Here is a 17,130-nt window from a genome sequence, read left to right as displayed (position 1 = left end):
TGGCAGCAACAGCAAGCACTGTGCACGTGGAACGAAGTCTGCTGCAGAGGTGGGACTGAGTGGATGCACAGCCTCTGCGCAGGAATGCGGGGCGGCGTGTGTTATTTCCTGGGGCTGCCATAACCAAGTCCCCCAAACGGGTGGCTTCAGAGAAATTTATCATCTCTCAGTTCTGGAGGCTAGAAGTCCAAAGTCAAAGTGATGGTGGGGTCGTGCTCCCTCTGAAGCTTCTGAGGAAGGATCCTTCCAGCTTCTAGCAGCCCCAGGTGTTTCTTGGCTTCTGGCAGCAGGACTCCAATCTCTGCCTCCGTCTCCACGCGGCCATCTTTCCCCTGTGTTTCCCTCTTCTTACAGACACCAGTCACATTGGAGTAGAGGTCCACCCGACTCCAGTAGGAACTCATCTTAACTTAATTAGTTACATCTGCCCTGACCCTATTTCCAAATGAGGTCATATTCTGAGGTGACCTTGTCTTTTTGAGGGACACAATTCAAACCATAACTGGGAGTCTGAGGTCCCGTCCAGCTGGAGACATGTCAACCTAGAGGTAGCCACTAGCTTTGGTGAATTTGTGTGGTTTTGCTGTCTTGTCTTCCCAGCTTGCGTAAGCTTTCTCCTCCCCACCTAACTGGCAAAGCCAGAGCCCCACTGATATTTAGGGACTGACCCACCCTGTCTCTGCCGGACAGGTGTAGAGGGTCGGGATGCCTTAAGGAAGGGCTGAGAAGGGGCTCCAGGGCTTCCCTGTGGTCACTCTCTGGGGCCTGGGTCTCTGGGGCTCAGAAGTCTGGCTCAGAGCCTACTTCCCGCACGAAGGCCTCAGAAGCTCGGCCTGCATAGGGCTGTCCCAGCGCTCACGCTGCTTAGCTGCTGGTTTGTGCGGAGATGCTCCCCTCTGCTGGGCAGAGGGAAATCTGCTGTCCTTCCATTTCTTAGGGGTTTGTCTCCCTAAGTCGCAAGTTCACAAACCCACAGTAAACACAGTCAGGGGCCAGAGGCCAGCAGGGCCAGTTCCCCCATTTTTCAGTGGGGGAGATTGAGGCTGGAGAGGGGAAAGGCCTTGTGTAAGGCCACACAGAGACCAGACGTGTGCCACCTCCCTCCCACACCAAGGTCTGGGAAGCATCTCTTAGGATCCTGGAGGCGCGGGCTCGAAGAAAGCCAGGGTGGGGCTCCTGGGAAGCCTGCATACAGCTGAGCTTGGAGGAAAAATGGCCAGAGAAGGAGAAGGCAAAGAAGGTGGGCACCTTACTTCAAGTACAGGCCTCAGAAAGCTGGCCAGGTACCGACCCGGCGAAGAGAACCAGGACCGCCAGTCAGTCCACTCACTGGACGATTCCCCATCAGCCTGTGTGAGTGATCCCAGCATAGCCTAACTCCATACTCCTAAGAAGTCATGTACATACAGAACTTTTGTAAGTCAGATGCTCTTTGTACCCTCTCCCTCCTTCTCCTGTGTCCCAGATACCCTGACCATCTTTCTCATACGTGGCCCAGTGGTAGCACAGTAGTTAGGGCAAGTTTACTGCTCTAACAGGTAGGCCAGAAGGCATCATAGCTCAAACGCAATGGAAACTTACTTTTTGCTTGTCAACAGTTCACGGAGTTTATCAGAAAGGGTTGGGGCGAGGGGCTCTGTCCCCCATAGTCTCTCAGGGACCAGGCTCTGCCGTCTTTAACATATGGACATCGAGAGACAATCAGCAGAAAAGGGAAGAGCGTAGAGGATGACACAGAGGAGTTCTCCTAAGCCAGGCTGGGAAGTGCTGTACAGTACATTTTAGTCATGTTCCATAAGCTAGAACACAAAGGATCCAGAAAGGCCAAGAACAACCTGGGTTACATGGTGGTCTGATGGGAGGTGTGGCAAGAATACACCTCACAGACCTCCTCCCACAGCTGCTGCTCTTTGGAATCCATGACAGAGCTTGTGCCAAAGCACGCCTCCTACAGGCTGCTCCCTGCCAGTGACTGAGTGCAGCTGATGCACTGAGGCAGCTGGCTCCTTGAAGTACAGCGGACTCCTGTTCTGTCAACTTTCGTTCCAGAACTCCCAGTGGCTTTGCTGAACCTTCCTTAGACTATGTGGCAGGTTAGGATGCTTCACCCAACTGTCATTCCCTCTTTCCTTCCCTTGGGGTCAGACTTGCATCATGGTCTGGTGGTTCTCCCAGTCTCCCTGGCTTCCTCCCGCTTTCCTTTCACAGAGGTGTTTCTCTTAATAAAATCCTTGCACACTCAATCCCATCTTGGTGTCTGCATCTTGGAGGACTCAGTCTAGCACAGGAGACTACTCCCTGGTATTCTGACTACCCCAACTCTCGTTGGGGTCATTTAACCCAGGTGGTGAAGATGGACCAGACTTGTTTGAACAAAAGATGCTCTGGGTAATCCCAGAACCTGCTAATTTCATATAGACAGGTACCAGGGGTTAGGATTTCAACATACTTTTTTGGGGGGAGGTGCAATTCAACTCATAACAGTCTTCACCTTTGGTTGGGCCTCCAGTACCAGCCTGACACCTGTCCACATTTCCCCAACAGGGTTACTCTAACTGTTCTTCACAAGGGCTTTTCCAAACCTTCTCCACCCTCTTCAACATTTCAGCCCTGCAACTTTCCCTTTCATATTCAACAAATGACTTTACCTACCCCTTCACAGAAAAACAGACACCGATAGAAGGGGGGTCCCTTAATCTCACGCCGTGTCTGCCTCTCACTTTCTCCATCTGAAGGCTTTTCCTGTCCTACTCACCGTGTTTTTCCTCAAGTCTAATCTATGTTCTCTTTTTTGGATCCCTTTCCTCTGATGTAGGGGCCCTGCATGTCTCCCAATTTTCTCCACATCAGGAAATGACACCACACCACAATCTACCCCACTGGCTCACGCTAAAATATCTACAAGCCCATCTTTTTTTTTTTTTTTTTTTGCGGTACGCGGGCCTCTCACTGTCGTGGCCTCTCCCGTTGCGGAGCACAGGCTCCGGACGTGCAGGCTCAGCAGCCATGGCCAACAGGCCCAGCCCGCTCCGCGGCATGTGGGATCTTCCCGGACCGGGGCACGAACCCGTGTCCCCTGCATCGGCAGGTGGACTCTCAACCACTGCGCCACCAGGGAAGCCCAAGCCCATCTTCATTATTTGCTTTTCCTGACTCTCCTTCATCCTCCAACACAACTAATCTACAGCATGTATGATTTGCTTTACCTTCAGAATATTTCCTAAATCCAACACCTTTCAATATCACCACTATTACTACTCTGATCTAGGCAATCTAATGGGCAACTATGGGTAACTACCTCTTAACTGGTCTCACCACCTCCACTGTTAAGTTATTTCAGCCCAATCTCCACACACAGCCAGAATGATCATCTTAAAAGACACATCAGACCATTCACTCCCCTGCTTCAAATGTTTCAATGACTTCCCTTTGCACTGAAAATAAATAATTTTTTTTTTAACCATGGCCAACAAGGTCTATATGATCTGGTCTCTGTTTACTTCTCTGATATTATTTCATGCTTCTCTCCTCTTCACTCACAACATTCCAAGCACGTGGGTTTTCCTACTGTTCTTTACACAGGCCAAGTAGGTAATGCTATTACCTCAGATCTTCTCATGGCTGATTCCTTGTCAGCTTTATAGCCTTCAAATGTCACCTCCTGAAAGAGGCCTGACCATCTATCTACAGACCACCTTGACCTCAGATTATGCTCTATACAATTTCTCCACTTTGTTATTTTTAGAGTCTTTATCACTGTCTGAAACTATTTACGAATCAGTTCATTTTTATCTTGCCAGTCTGGTCCCAAAGAACGTAAGCTCCTTGTGAACGGGAAGTCTGTCTGCCTTGTTCATTGCTGTCCCTCCAGTGTCTAGAACAATGTCTGGCACCTAGTAGGCACTCTGTAAATGTCACTGCATGACTATGTGACACGTGCCAGGGTTTTTAAGCAGCATGAAAGGTTCAGGTAGGCCACTGTCTCTCTGCTGGGACATTCACTGAACGAGTCCTAAGAAGTCCCTTGAAGGCCAATTGTCTGGTCACTTGCATGCCAAGTTGGAACACAGGAATCCTTTCAAAGGCCAGGAGTCCTGGCACTTGGATCCAGCCTCCCTAGGGGTGCTGCATAAGTGTTTCTCACCAAGACCCTGGCACTGTGGCCAGCACGGTGTTTCGGAACACTTGCTGGTCTCCGTTCCTTGAGATCTGCAGACCTTGGTTCCCTGTCTCAGCGAAAATCCTGCCACTCTAGCCACTTCTGCTCCTCACTTTCCAAGCCCCTGGTTGGGCATCTTCCCCCATGCCCCCTAATTTCACGGTGTTAGAAGGTAAAAGTCTTCCTTTAACTATGCCCTGGGAATCAAGGAGGGAAGAAAAGGGAAGCAGTTTTCTTTCTCCTGATGCTTCTACATCAGTAAAATCAAACCAGAAATTAATCTGATGATAAACTCATCTGCCTCAGCCATAGACGACTTCACTCAGGTTCAAGGGATCTTGCCTCCTTATTCTTAGAGGACAGAAGCTGAAATAAACCTTTGCTAAGGCAGGCTGGAGGCTGAGGCAAAACTTTGCTAATGACCCAGGAGCCAGAAAAGAAAGTCAGTGAGAGAGAAGCAAGGAAGCTAGATCAGCCGGAGCACAGGGTGTGTTCACTCACCCTGCATTTAAAATCTTTTTCAGGCCGTCTCCCTGCTTGAGCCCCCATTTGAGCTGCCTGCACCTAAGGGAAGAAGACCCAGAAAATCAAGCCTTGGAGACCTCTGCGTCTCAAGTAAAAGGTAAATGTTTACCGAACAACTGTATGACAGGTTCCTGGCTCTTCTGTACATAGTAACGAGATTCATGGAGGACACTATTCTTACGGCTGTGACACTGTCACTGCCAAAGCCCCACAAGGTCTCTTGAAGGCCAACAGTTTGGCCACTCACTTCTCAAGAAAAGGGATTGTATGGTCAATTCAGGGGAGAACTCTGTATTAGTTATCTATTTTTTGTGTAACAAATGACCCCAAAATCTATCAGCTTAAAAAACAACAAATATCGGGACTCCCCTGGCAGTCCAGGGGTTAGGACTCCACACTTGCACTGCCGGGGCCTGGGTTCCATCCCTGGTCAGGGAACTGAGATCCCACAAGCCACAGGGCAGGGCCAAAAAAAAACCCCCCAAACCCCAAGAAAACCAACAAAAAAGAAAACCAACAAATATTTATTACCTCACAGTTTTTGTAGGTCAGAAATATGGGAGCAGTTTAGCTGGGTGGTTCTGGATTAGGACCTTCCAGAAGGTTGCAGTCAAGATGTTGGCTGGAACAAAACAAGGCTGCCCACTCTCATCACTCTTATTCAACATAGTTTTGGAAGTTATAGCCACAGAAATCAGAGAAGAAAAGGAAATAAAAGGAATACAAATCGGAAAAGAAGAAGTAAAGCTGTCACTGTTTGCAGATGACATGATACTATACATAGAGAATCCTAAAGATGCTACCAGAAAACTACTAGAGCTAATCAATGAATTTGGTAAAGTAGCAGGATACAAAATTAATGCACAGAAATCTCTGGCATTCCTATACACTAATGATGAAAAATCTGAAAGTGAAATCAAGAAAACACTCCCATTTACCATTGCAACAAAAAGAATAAAATATCTAGGAATAAACCTACCTAAGGAGACAAAAGACCTGTATGCAGAAAATTATAAGACACTGACGAAAGAAATTAAAGATGACACAAATAGATGGAGAGATATACCATGTTCTTGGATTGGAAGAATCAACATTGTGAAAATGACTCTACTACCCGAAGCAATCTACAGACTCAATGCAAACTATCAAACTACCACTGGTATTTTTCACAGAACTAGAACAAAAAATTTCACAATTTGTATGGAAACACAAAAGACCCCGAATAGCCAAAGCAATCTTGAGAACGAAAAACGGAGCTGGAGGAATCAGGCTCCCTGACTTCAGACTATACTACAAAGCTACAGTAATCAAGACAGTATGGTACTGGCACAAAAACAGAAAGATAGATCAATGGAACAGGATAGAAAGACCAGAGATAAACCCACGCACATATGGTCACCTTATCTTTGATAAAGGGCAGAAGACCTAAATAAACATTTCTCCAAAGAAGATATACAGACTGCCAACAAACACATGAAAGAATGCTCAACATCATTAATCATTAGAGAAATGCAAATCAAAACTACAATGAGATATCATCTCACACCAGTCAGAATGGCCATCATCAAAAAATCTAGAAACAGTAAATGCTGGAGAGGGTGTGGAGAAAAGGGAACCCTCTTGCACTGTTGGTGGGAATGTAAATTGATACAGCCACTGCGGAGAACAGTTTGGAGGTTCCTTAAAAAACTACAAATAGAACTACAATATGACCCAGCAGTTCCACTACTGGGCATATACCCTGAGAAAACCATAATTCAAAAAGAGTCATGTACCAAAATGTTCATTGCAGCTCTATTTACAATAGCCCGGAGATGGAAACAACCTAAGTGTCCATCATCGGATGAATGGATAAAGAAGATGTGGCACATATATACAATGGAATATTACTCAGCCATAAAGAGAAACGAAATTGAGCTATTTGTAATGAGGTGGATAGACCTAGAGTCTGTCATACAGAGTGAAGTAAGTCAGGAAGAGAGAGACAAATACCATATGCTAACACATATATATGGAATTAAAAAAAAATGTCATGAAGAACCTAGGGGTAAGACAGGAATAAAGACACAGACCTACTAGAGAATGGACTTGAGGATGTGGGGAGGGGGAAGGGTAAGCTGTGACAAAGCGAGAGAGAGGCATGGACATATATACACTACCAAACGTAAGGTAGATAGCTAGTGGGAAGCAGCCGCATAGCACAGGGAGATCAGCTCGGTGCTTTGTGACCGCCTGGAGGGGTGGTATAGGGAGGGTGGGAGGGAGGGAGACGTAAGAGGGAAGAGATATGGGAACATATGTATATGTATAACTGATTCACTTTGTTATAAAGCAGAAACTAACACACCATTGTAAAGCAATTATACTCCAATAAAGATGTAAAAAAAAAAAAAAAAAAAGATGTTGGCTGGTGCTGCAGTCATCTGAAAGCCAGACTGGGGCTAGGAACTTGTTTCCTAGGTGGCTCAGTCACTTGGCTTATGGTAGGAGGATTCAGCTCTGCATTGGCCATTGGCACTAATCATAAAAAAGCTGGACTGCCTATACTCACATGAGACTAAATAGGTTTAAAGATAAGAGGTATATTTAGAGATGAACATTTCAGAATAACAAAAATGTCATTTGGCAAGAAGATGTAACAATTACAAATGTGTATGTGCTGAATAAATTCAAAATATGTGAAGCAAACGTGACAGAACTAAAGGGAGAAATAGACAAATTCACAATCATAGAGATTTTCACATCCTCTTAGTTATGGATAGAACCAGTAGACAAAAAAATTAATAATGAAGAGGATCTGAACAGCATCATGAACCACCTTGTCTAGCTGACATTTATAAAACACTAAACATAACAACTGCATACTGCACGTTGTTTTTAAGGCATGGAACGGTCAGCAAGGTATGCCATATGTTGGGTCATAAAACTGATCGGAGTCAGCAAATTTCAAAAGTTTTTCCCAGACCACAGAAGAATTAAACTAGAAAGTAATTCTAAAAATAATAAGATATGTTTAAAAGCCCCAACTATTTGAAAATTAAATAATGCTCCTCTCAAGAACTAATAGGACAAGGAAGAAATCATAAGGAAAATTAGAATTTTGGACTAAATGGAAATAAAAACAACAATCAAATTTTGGGGATTCAACTAGAACAGTACTTAGAGGCAAATCTATAGTTTTAAATGTTTGATTTAGGAAAGGAGAAAGGTTTACAATAAATTATCTAGGTTTCTACGTTGAGAAGCCAGAAAAAGAAGGGCAATTTAAACCCAAATTAAGTAAAAGGAAAAATGATAAAGATAAAAGTAGAAATCAATGTAATAGAAAATGGACAAAACAATAGAGGGTATTAACAGAGCCCAGGAGGGAACTTTGTGAGGTGAGGGAAATGCTCATTATCTTGTTTGGGATGTGGGTTATAAGTGGGAATTCCTTTGTTAAAATCCATTGAACTATGCTTAAGATTTGTACATTACAATGTATGCAAATTTCACTCCTTCAAATAAAGAACTTTAATAAAGAAAGAAAAAAATATGACCATGTGTAGTCAGTGCTAGGGCCTCTTCCAGAGCCTTGAGAGAGTGCATCCAAACGAGGAGGTTCCCATGCTCACTAAAAGCTTCACCAGCTTCGTGAGTTGCACGGCAAAACTGCCACTCCCCTCCACTCCCTGCCCCAGCCTCATATTCTGGTCTCCACTCTCAGTAGTTGTGTGACCATAGCTGTTTAATATCTTAGTGTCTTGAATCCTGAATTTGTAAAATGGGAATTATTATGTAGCCTGTCTCACTGGATTGGTGAGTAAATTACACGAGATAACTCAGAACACTAACTGTTACCTAGTAAGCGTTCAAAGAATATAAGTCATTATTACTGTCTTGCAGAAGTAGTTTCCTAAGGAAAACCACTGAGGAAATTCTACTAAGGGCCATGTGGACCTAATGGGGTGTCCTGAGCAGAGGTGCAACAAGCACAGCTTTGTCTTTTAGAAATACTCACTGAGGCAGCAGTGGGGAGGATGAACTGGAGCAGGGAAAGGATAGATTTGGAGACTAGTGATGAGACTATCCTCACATGAACACAGATGAGACATTACTGACCTAAAGAAGTTTTAAAAATATGTAACTGTATTCAAAGTGTACAGAATTTGAACATACACAAAAATGTAACTAAGAGTATGTATAAAAATTTTAACTGCTTTTCATATTGAAAACTATTAATATAAATTCAAAATTACCTTTAAAATACAGCCAAGGGGCGTCCCTTGTGGCACAGTGGTTGGGAATCCTCCTATCAATGCAGGGGATACGGGTTCGAGCCCTGGTCTGGGAAGATCCCACATGCCGCGGAGCAACTGGGCCCGTGAGCCACACCTACTGAGCCTGCGCGTCTGGAGCCTGCGCTCCGCAACAAGAGAGGCCGTGACAGTGAGAGGCCCGCGCACCGCGATGAAGAGCGGCCCCCACTCGCCACAACTAGAGAAAGCCCTCGCACAGAAACGAAGACCCAACACAGCCAAAAATAAATAAATTTTAAAATACAGCCAAATAAAAATTATGGTTAATAATTATCAAATTTTGAAATAAAAGTTTTAAAAATGCAAATAATTGTAAAATTTGTATGGAAATACAAAAGACCCTGAATAAACAAAACGATCTTGAGAAAGAAAAACAGAGCTGGAGGAATCATGCTCCCTGACTTCAGACTTTACTATATAAAGCTACAATAATCAAAACATAGTACTGGCACAAAAACAGATCAGTGGAACAGGATAGAGAGCCCAGAAATAAACAGACACACCTACGGTCAATTAATCTATGACAAAGGAGCCAAGAATATACACTGGAGAAAAGATAGTCTCATCAATAATGGTTCTGGGAAAATCAGACAGCTATATATAAAAGAATGAAATTAGAACATTCCCTCACACCATATACAAAAATAAAATCAAAATGTATTAAAGACCTAAATGTAAGACCAGAAACCACAAAACTCCTAAAGGAAAACAGAGGCAGAACACTCTTTGACATAAATTGTAGCAATATTTTTTTGGGATCTGTCTCCTAAAGCAAAGGAAATAAAAGCAAAAATAAACAAATGGGACCTAATTAAACTTAAAAGCTTTTGCACAACAAAGGAAACCATCAACAAAACAAAAAGAAACCTACTGAATAGGAGAAATATTTGCAATGCTATGACTGTTAAAGGGTTAATATCCAACATATATAAACAGCTCATACAACTCAAGATTAAAAAAAAAAAAAGGCAAAAACCCAAACAACCCTATTAAAAAAATGGGCAGAAGAACTGAATAGACATTTCTCCGAAGAGGAAAAGCAGGTGGCTAACAGGCACTTGAAAAGATGCTCAACATCGCTAATCCAAGGAAATGCAAACCAAAACCACAATGAGATATCACCTCTCACCTGCCAGAATGGTTATCATCAAAAAGAACACAGATAACAAGGCTTCCCTGGTGGCGCAGTGGTTGAGAGTCCGCCTGCCGATACAGGCGACACGGGTTCGTGCTCTGGTCCGGGAAGATCCCACATGCCGCGGAGCGGCTGGGCCCATGAGCCATGGCCGTTGAGCCTGCGCGTCCGGAGCCTGTGCTCCGCAACGGGAGAGGTCACAACAGAGAGAGGCCCGCGTTCTGCAAAAAAAAAAAAAAAGAATACAGATAACAAATGTTGGTGAGGACGTGAAGAAAAGGGAACCCTCATATACTGTTGGTGGGAATGTAAATTGGTGCAGCCACTGTGGAAAATAGTATGGAGGTTTCTCAAAAAACTAAAATATCACTTATATGTGGAATCTAAAAAATTAAACTAGTAACAATAACAGAAAAGAAATAGACTCACAGATATAGAGAACAAACTATTGGTTACCAGTGGGGAGAGAGAAGGGGGAGGGGCAATATAGTGGCAAGGGCTTAACAGGTACAAACTATTAGGTATAAAATAAGCTGCAAGGATATATTGTACAACACGGAGAACATAGCCAATATTTTATAATAACTATAAATGGAGTATAACCTTTAAAAATTGTGAATCACTCTCTTGTACACCTGTAACATATAATATTGTATATCAACTATACTTCAATTAAAATTTTTTGGCTTCCCTGGTGGCGCAGTGGTTGACAGTCCGCCTGCCGATGCAGGGGACGCGGGTTCGTGCCCCGGTCCGGGAAGATCCCACATGACGCGGGGCAGCTGGGCCCGTGAGCCATGGCCGCTGAGCCTGCGCGTCCGGAGCCTGTGCTCCGCAACGGGAGAGGCCACAACAGTGAGAGGCCTATGTACCGCAAAAAAAAAAAAAAAAAATTTTTAATTACCTATTAAAGCCAAATAAAAATTCTGATTAGTAAATATCAAATCTTGAAATAAAAGTTTTAAAAATACAAATTGTTTAATATTGCAGAAGGTCCTTCTGTACCTGCTCTGCTCATGGGAAATTGTGTGTACTTCTCCAGAACCACAAACCGGAACAGGAAGAGAAGTAATATGAAATTTCACAGTTCTGGGAAAGGTGACTTCACTCTGTTGAGCTTGTCTACTCTTGTATACTCCTAGGGTGGAACTGCTGGTCACCCATAAGGTGTGTATGGTTGGCTTCAGTAGCCACTGTCAAAGAGTTCTCCAAAGTGGCTGTACAAATCCACATTCCTCTCAGCTGTGTGAGAGAGTCCCAGAGCATCACTTTGCACTTTCCATCATTTCCATTTTAGGCATTCTGGTGGCTGTGTGCAATGCTATTTCTATAACTAATACATTCTTTATTTTTCTATTCCCTCTGTAGAAAGAGAATCCAGCTTTTGCAGCCAACCCGCCCTTGGGGCAGGAGGAAGGGAAGAAGCCATTTCCGGAGGGTCCATCAGCGGGGGCCTAACTACAAGAGGGAGGTCAGCTGAAGCAAGGCCAGGCAGAGGGAATCCCAGGCACCTGGACGCTCATCTCCACTCTCTGGCACATTATCTTTTCCCAGACTTTCCTCATCTCTGCTGATTCAAATCTTGTTCGCCCTTCAAAGGCTGGTCAGCACTGATCTTCTCCAAAAAGCCCGTCATTCTTCCCCTTCCTTTCCCCAACTTTTGTCTTGACATTGGAAGGCATGGATGGGTGAAGGTGGGCAAATCATTAACCTCTCGATCTGTTTCCTTATCGGAGGATCATCTGAGCTGAGCAACACTGAGTCTAAGTCCTTATCTGATGTGATGTCTAATGAGCCTTTAAGAACCAGGGGGCGAAAGAACACAAACAGAAGTGTGTACTCCCGTCGGTCAGCCAGGGCGTCAGTGCCCCTGTACAAGCCTGTGCTCTGAAGGTCCTCGTGAGTTTCGGTCAGCATGTGTCGGATGGAGCTGCGTCCTTGAAGGCCCACTGACGCATAATCGTGCAAATCTGTTCGCTGGGGGGGATTCTACTTGGGACCTCGCAGCCCTCCCGTGCGCCCACTGTGGGGTAAGCCCTCTCGGGTCTCTGAGGGACTCCGGGTCCTTCCGGGATTTTGTGTCGAATCGGCTGGTGGCGACCCGACGCCGCGTCGGGGGTGGGGAATGTGCGGCTGCGCGCGCACCGCGGCGTTTACGCGGCGATTTCATCATGCACCCGGCCTGGCCGCGCGCGTCGCTTCCGCCGCCGCCCCCTCCGGACTTCCCAGGGCAGCGGTCTCATGCCCTCTCTGCGCCGGGCGCTGCTTAGAGCCGCACGCGCCGCTCTGCTGCTGTCGCCGCCGCCCCGGCTCCCGGCCCGGCCTCCTCTTCTGCCCTGCCGGCCCATCAGCAAGCCAGCCCGCGCCCCGACCTCGTTCCCCGCTGCCGCCTCCCGGAGCAGCATGGATGGTGCGGGGGCTGAGGAGGTGCTGGCACCTCTCAGGCTAGCGGTGCGCCAGCAGGTACCGGCATTCTTCGCCTTCCCCTCAGCCCCGGCTCTCCTCTCCTTGGTCCCCTCCTTCTCCTCCTCTCTTTCTCTTCCCCGGGCACCGGTCCATCTCACCGATTATCCCTCTCCTTCATTCTCTGGAAGCCCTTGGTTTCTAGGCATCTTCCTCGCCTTCCCCACGTTGGACCCAAGTCCCCGCGTGCGCCGGCCACCTTCCCTCCGGTGGACCCCTGTCCTCCCCTCTCCTGGGGTGATTTCCTCGGATCCCTCGACGTTCTGCCTCCCTCCTCATGCGATATGTTCTCCCTTCCCAATCCTTGTTACTGCCCGTACCACTTGCTTCTCCGATGGCGCTGGGATCTGTGACCCTTTGCTTCTCCTCCTGTCCTAGCTCAATAGCCTCAACTGAAGATTTCCAGTCCCTGCTGTGTTCTTTGTGCTTCCTGGGTGGCGAGATTCCTAATTCTTCCCTGATCAATTACGTGCCGAAGCTGCGGGTTCTCCTCTTCTCACTGCCTGACTCTTGTTTTTTAATCTTCAGGATGCTTTGAATAGTGTTTCCTCCTTGACATCTTCCTTCATTCGGTGCTTAGTTAGCAGAATGGTCCGTTGAGGAAATAAAAATAGTTGAAACGTGGATGTGGGGAGGTGTTGAACTTTTTTTCTTTTCGTTTCTAATAATGTGAGTTCATCGTCCTTCACTTCTGTCACCTTTTCTGGGTTCCTCAGAATGAGTGAGCTTTCAGATCGTAAACGTGGGAAGCTGTAAATGTCCCTGAGTGACTCGGTGAAGTCAGCCATCCTTCGTATGGAACATTTTGAAATTTGATTTTGCGGAAGGGAGGGAGGTTTCATGGGCTGGAAAGCTTGGTGATCTAATACAGGCCTCCTTTTCCTAGGGCACTGCATGAGTGTCAGAATTTAGAGAGGACAAGGAAAAGATTATTTCAAAGGGATTCTCACATCCAGTCAGGTAGAGCCAAAAGCTCGGAATAGGACCCCGAGGATTGATGACCTAGTAGTGAACACCGAATGGGTTTCTCCTGCACGGGCGCCTGATGCAATAACTTGCCTTAGCTATGGAGGGTGGATCCCTCCCTCGGAAATAATTCATTGGGGCAGAGCTGCCGAAAATTCGGCAAATTCTGCCACTTTATCTACTTCTTTCTAGTTTGAGCCTGACTGATTCAGTAGTGTTTTATTTTGAAATTTCACTATGGGCTTAATTTTTTCTTTATTCTTGATACCAAAGCGCTGTGAATGCTTATTCTCCATGTCCCTTCACCCACCCTTCCCAAATGAAATTAGGTGTGGTTCCTTTGTCTTTTCTCTAACTCTCAACTTTTTTTTTTTTTCACTTCACTTTAGAAGGGAGAATACATCTAATTTGGAAAAACATACACCCAAACCCCTCCCTCTGCCACGTTAGCCTGGAACTGCAGTGCAAATTATCCATCTGTAGTAAGACTGTGGAACTAGTTAACTGAAGTAAACTTTGATGATGGAATAGCCTTCCGATGTTATTACTATCTTGTGTATTGTTTATGTTGGCTTGATTGTTAGTTTTTTGGTACTTCAAGGTATTTTTTGAATATGTAAGTTAGTTTTTGTTTTTTTCCGTAATTTTCCAGGACCACACATATATTAGTTAACTACCTGGAACTTTGAATCGCACTGATTCCAGGGTCAGTTGGAAGGGAATTTAAAGATCATCTAGTTAAACCGGTTTTTTTCCTTGGTTTTTTTGTTTGTTTGTTTGTTTGCTTATATGAGGAAATGAGACACACGGTCACTTCTTCTCATTCTACATACTTCCACTGTGAAGTTTGTGCAGTTGAAGGCATCCTTGGAGTGGGATTTTTTAAGGTGCTTAATAACTGGTCTTGTTAGTGGCATGTGTTTCAGATAAATATGTATTTCATATAAATTTCCCAATCTGCTATGCTACGTGGATGCTGTTTTTTAATGATTTGGTTTGTTGATTGACTGAAATGTATCAACAAACTACCATCTTATTTCCCCTTTCATTTCATAAAAGAACGTGTATTTTAATACCAAAGCAAGGACAGACCATAACTCAGAATAAAGAACAGTCTTTTATATTTAGCAGGTTTAGCTTTGAAAAAAGGTCTAATACATTGTCTTTTTTTTTTCTTTTTTTCCCCCCTTTTACTGCATATTGGTGAAAACTTTGTCCTGGAGTATCTTGTTTGGGAACTATTGCTCTAGGGCAGTGGTTCTTAAAGTGTGGTCTGCAAATTCTTGGAGGTCTCCAAGGTCAAAACCATTTTTATAATAAAACTAAGAATGTTATTTGCATTTTACGCTGTGTTGACATTTGCACTGATGGTGCAAAGCATGGTGAGTAGAACTGCTGGCCCTGAGCACTAATCAAGTCAGGGATACTAAGCCAAGTCATTATATTCTCTGCCACACTCTCACACGTTTTAAAAAAAACCAGAAAACAAAACAAAACCTCAGTTTTGCTTTAGAGTATCCTTGAAAAAGCAGTAAGAATTATTATTATTATTTTAAATATTTATTTATTTATTTTTTGCTGCATTGGGTCTTCGTTGCTGTGCGCGGGCTTTCTCTAGTTGCGGTGAGCTGGGGCTACTCTTCGTTGCGGTGTGTGGGCTCCTCATTGTGGTGGCTTCTCTTGTTGCAGAGCACAGGCTCTAGGTGAGTGGGCTTCGGTAGTTGTGGCGCATGGGCTTAGTTGCTCCGCGGTATGTGTGATCTTCCCGGACCAGGGATCGAACCCGTGTCCCCTGCATTGGCAGGCTGATTCTTAACCACTGCACCACCTGGGAAGTCCCAATAAGAATTATTAATTTTATTAAATTCGGACCTTTGTGCACACATCTTTTTAATATTCTGTGTGACTAAATGGGAAGTATGCATAAAGCGTACCCACATATGATGATTGTCTGAGGAAGAGCACTTATGATTGTTCCAGTTGCAAGAATGAAACACTCTAAAATGTCTGACAAAAAATTGTTATTCAGTCTTGGGTTCCAGAAAATGAGTGAAGTGAGACTGTCACTTCAAAAAGCAACTGATAGTATTTTGGCCAATAATAAAATTCAATTTTGGGAAATTTTAGAGCCCTGGATTTTTCTCTGCTTTGATTTTCTGAACTGAGAGTGCCCATTAAAACTGCTGCTTAATCCACAACGGACAAATGATAAGTTTATGAAGTTTTTGTCAATGGTTATAAAACTTGGAAATCTGAAATTAACTTTTTAATCTTAACAAAAACCTTCTAGGCCCATATGTGTAAAGCCAAACATCTTAAAAAGGTGAGGAAATGTTTTCTTGTTTTTCCTTGGCCACCTGAATATGCATCATGATATATATGAAGGATGCATGAAAAAGATCCCTTGAAGTGATTTCTCACCTAATAAGTATTCTGCTTTATAATCACAGACTCTTAGTTCCAATATATGTCTTTATGGTAAGAATTTATGCAGGAATTAAGCTTCTAGATGATGTTTCTTAAAGGTAATTTAGAAATATTGATGATGTTTCACATCGGTTTCATTCAACACACACACACTATAGTTGGTGGTGAAGAAAGAGGGAAGAAAATAATTAGAAATTAGGAATCCTTAAGTACTTACTTTCCATGTTTCGATCACCTCCAATTCTTTTGTTTACACAATTAAATCATTATAAATCATGGTTTTAATTATTCCATTATTCAAAATAAACACAATTATTTCCTTAATTCACTGAGATTTTTTAGAGATGATTAACTCAGTGTAGGAATCCTCACTTTCCCACTGCTTCTGTTGATAGCTAGCCTATCCTTGAATGTATGTGTGCCTGATTCTGTGCCTGAACTTTAAGAGACAGAAAAATGATTCAGGAAAACTAATTTTAATTTTAAAAATTTTAAATTCTTCCTACCTTTACCTTTACCTACTTGTGGCCTTGCTTACCCAGTGTCTTTTGAAAAGCTCCAAAAGAAAATATGGGAGTGCCAATACTTGACACATAAGGGTAGGTATTCAAAAGAACTGCTTGCTTACTTCTTTAAGACATTGAAAAAGAACTGCTTGCCACTCTCTTTTCAGAACACAGACCCTCACAAGGTTCTTATCCCCATCAAAAAGCACTGTCAGTGAACATTTATGAGATAAGTGTTCTGACGGGTAGAGGAAGGGAAAAGAACCACTGAATGAGTAAAGAATAAGCCAGTAGATATTTACCAAGTACTAAGTGCTTAGCATTGTGCTAGGTTTAGGTTGTGATAGCAGGCAACAAATATTTGAGTGCCAGAATTGACATGCCGGAGTTCCTGTCTTAAAAGAGCCTGCTTTATAATGACAGGGACAGATAAAATGTGTGTAAATAAAGAAGCCAATCAATTGATAGGGTGATTTCAGGTATTGTACGTGTAATAAAGAAGTTAAAGTTAGAAGGTGACTAAGGATGTTGCTTTAGCTAGAGAGGTCAAGATAATAGAATAAAAACTGCTAGTATAATAACAGACCAGATTTATTTGTACACAGTAAGAGATTGAGAGGAAGAACCAATTCAGTGGTTCTCAACTATATC

At 43.9% G+C, this 17,130-nt stretch overlaps 1 protein-coding gene and 1 long non-coding RNA gene across 2 annotated transcripts in view; one reads left to right on the top strand and one right to left on the bottom strand.

Annotated features, from left to right (window-relative positions):
* The window catches only part of LOC117201358 (uncharacterized), a 70,934-nt gene extending 58,600 nt beyond the window's left edge, over positions 1 to 12,334 (bottom strand). The window contains exons 1-2 of the long non-coding RNA XR_004483374.2: positions 11,123 to 12,334; positions 10,112 to 10,338 (exon numbers count right to left, since the gene is read on the bottom strand). This is a non-coding gene — a long non-coding RNA (uncharacterized LOC117201358). The remainder of the gene's footprint in view (positions 1 to 10,111; positions 10,339 to 11,122) is intronic.
* GARS1 (glycyl-tRNA synthetase 1) overlaps positions 12,293 to 17,130 on the top strand; it is a 40,143-nt gene continuing 35,305 nt past the window's right edge. Inside the window, exon 1 of the mRNA XM_049714848.1 lies at positions 12,293 to 12,580. Coding sequence (XP_049570805.1) covers positions 12,359 to 12,580 — 222 coding nt within the window. The 5' untranslated portion in view covers positions 12,293 to 12,358. The remainder of the gene's footprint in view (positions 12,581 to 17,130) is intronic.

The sequence above is a fragment of the Orcinus orca genome, chromosome 9 (genome assembly GCF_937001465.1).
Source record: "Orcinus orca chromosome 9, mOrcOrc1.1, whole genome shotgun sequence".
In the NCBI taxonomy this organism is placed as follows: Eukaryota; Metazoa; Chordata; class Mammalia; order Artiodactyla; family Delphinidae; genus Orcinus; species Orcinus orca.
Note: the sequence above shows the minus strand (reverse complement) of the source record. Positions and strands in the feature narration are given on the sequence as shown.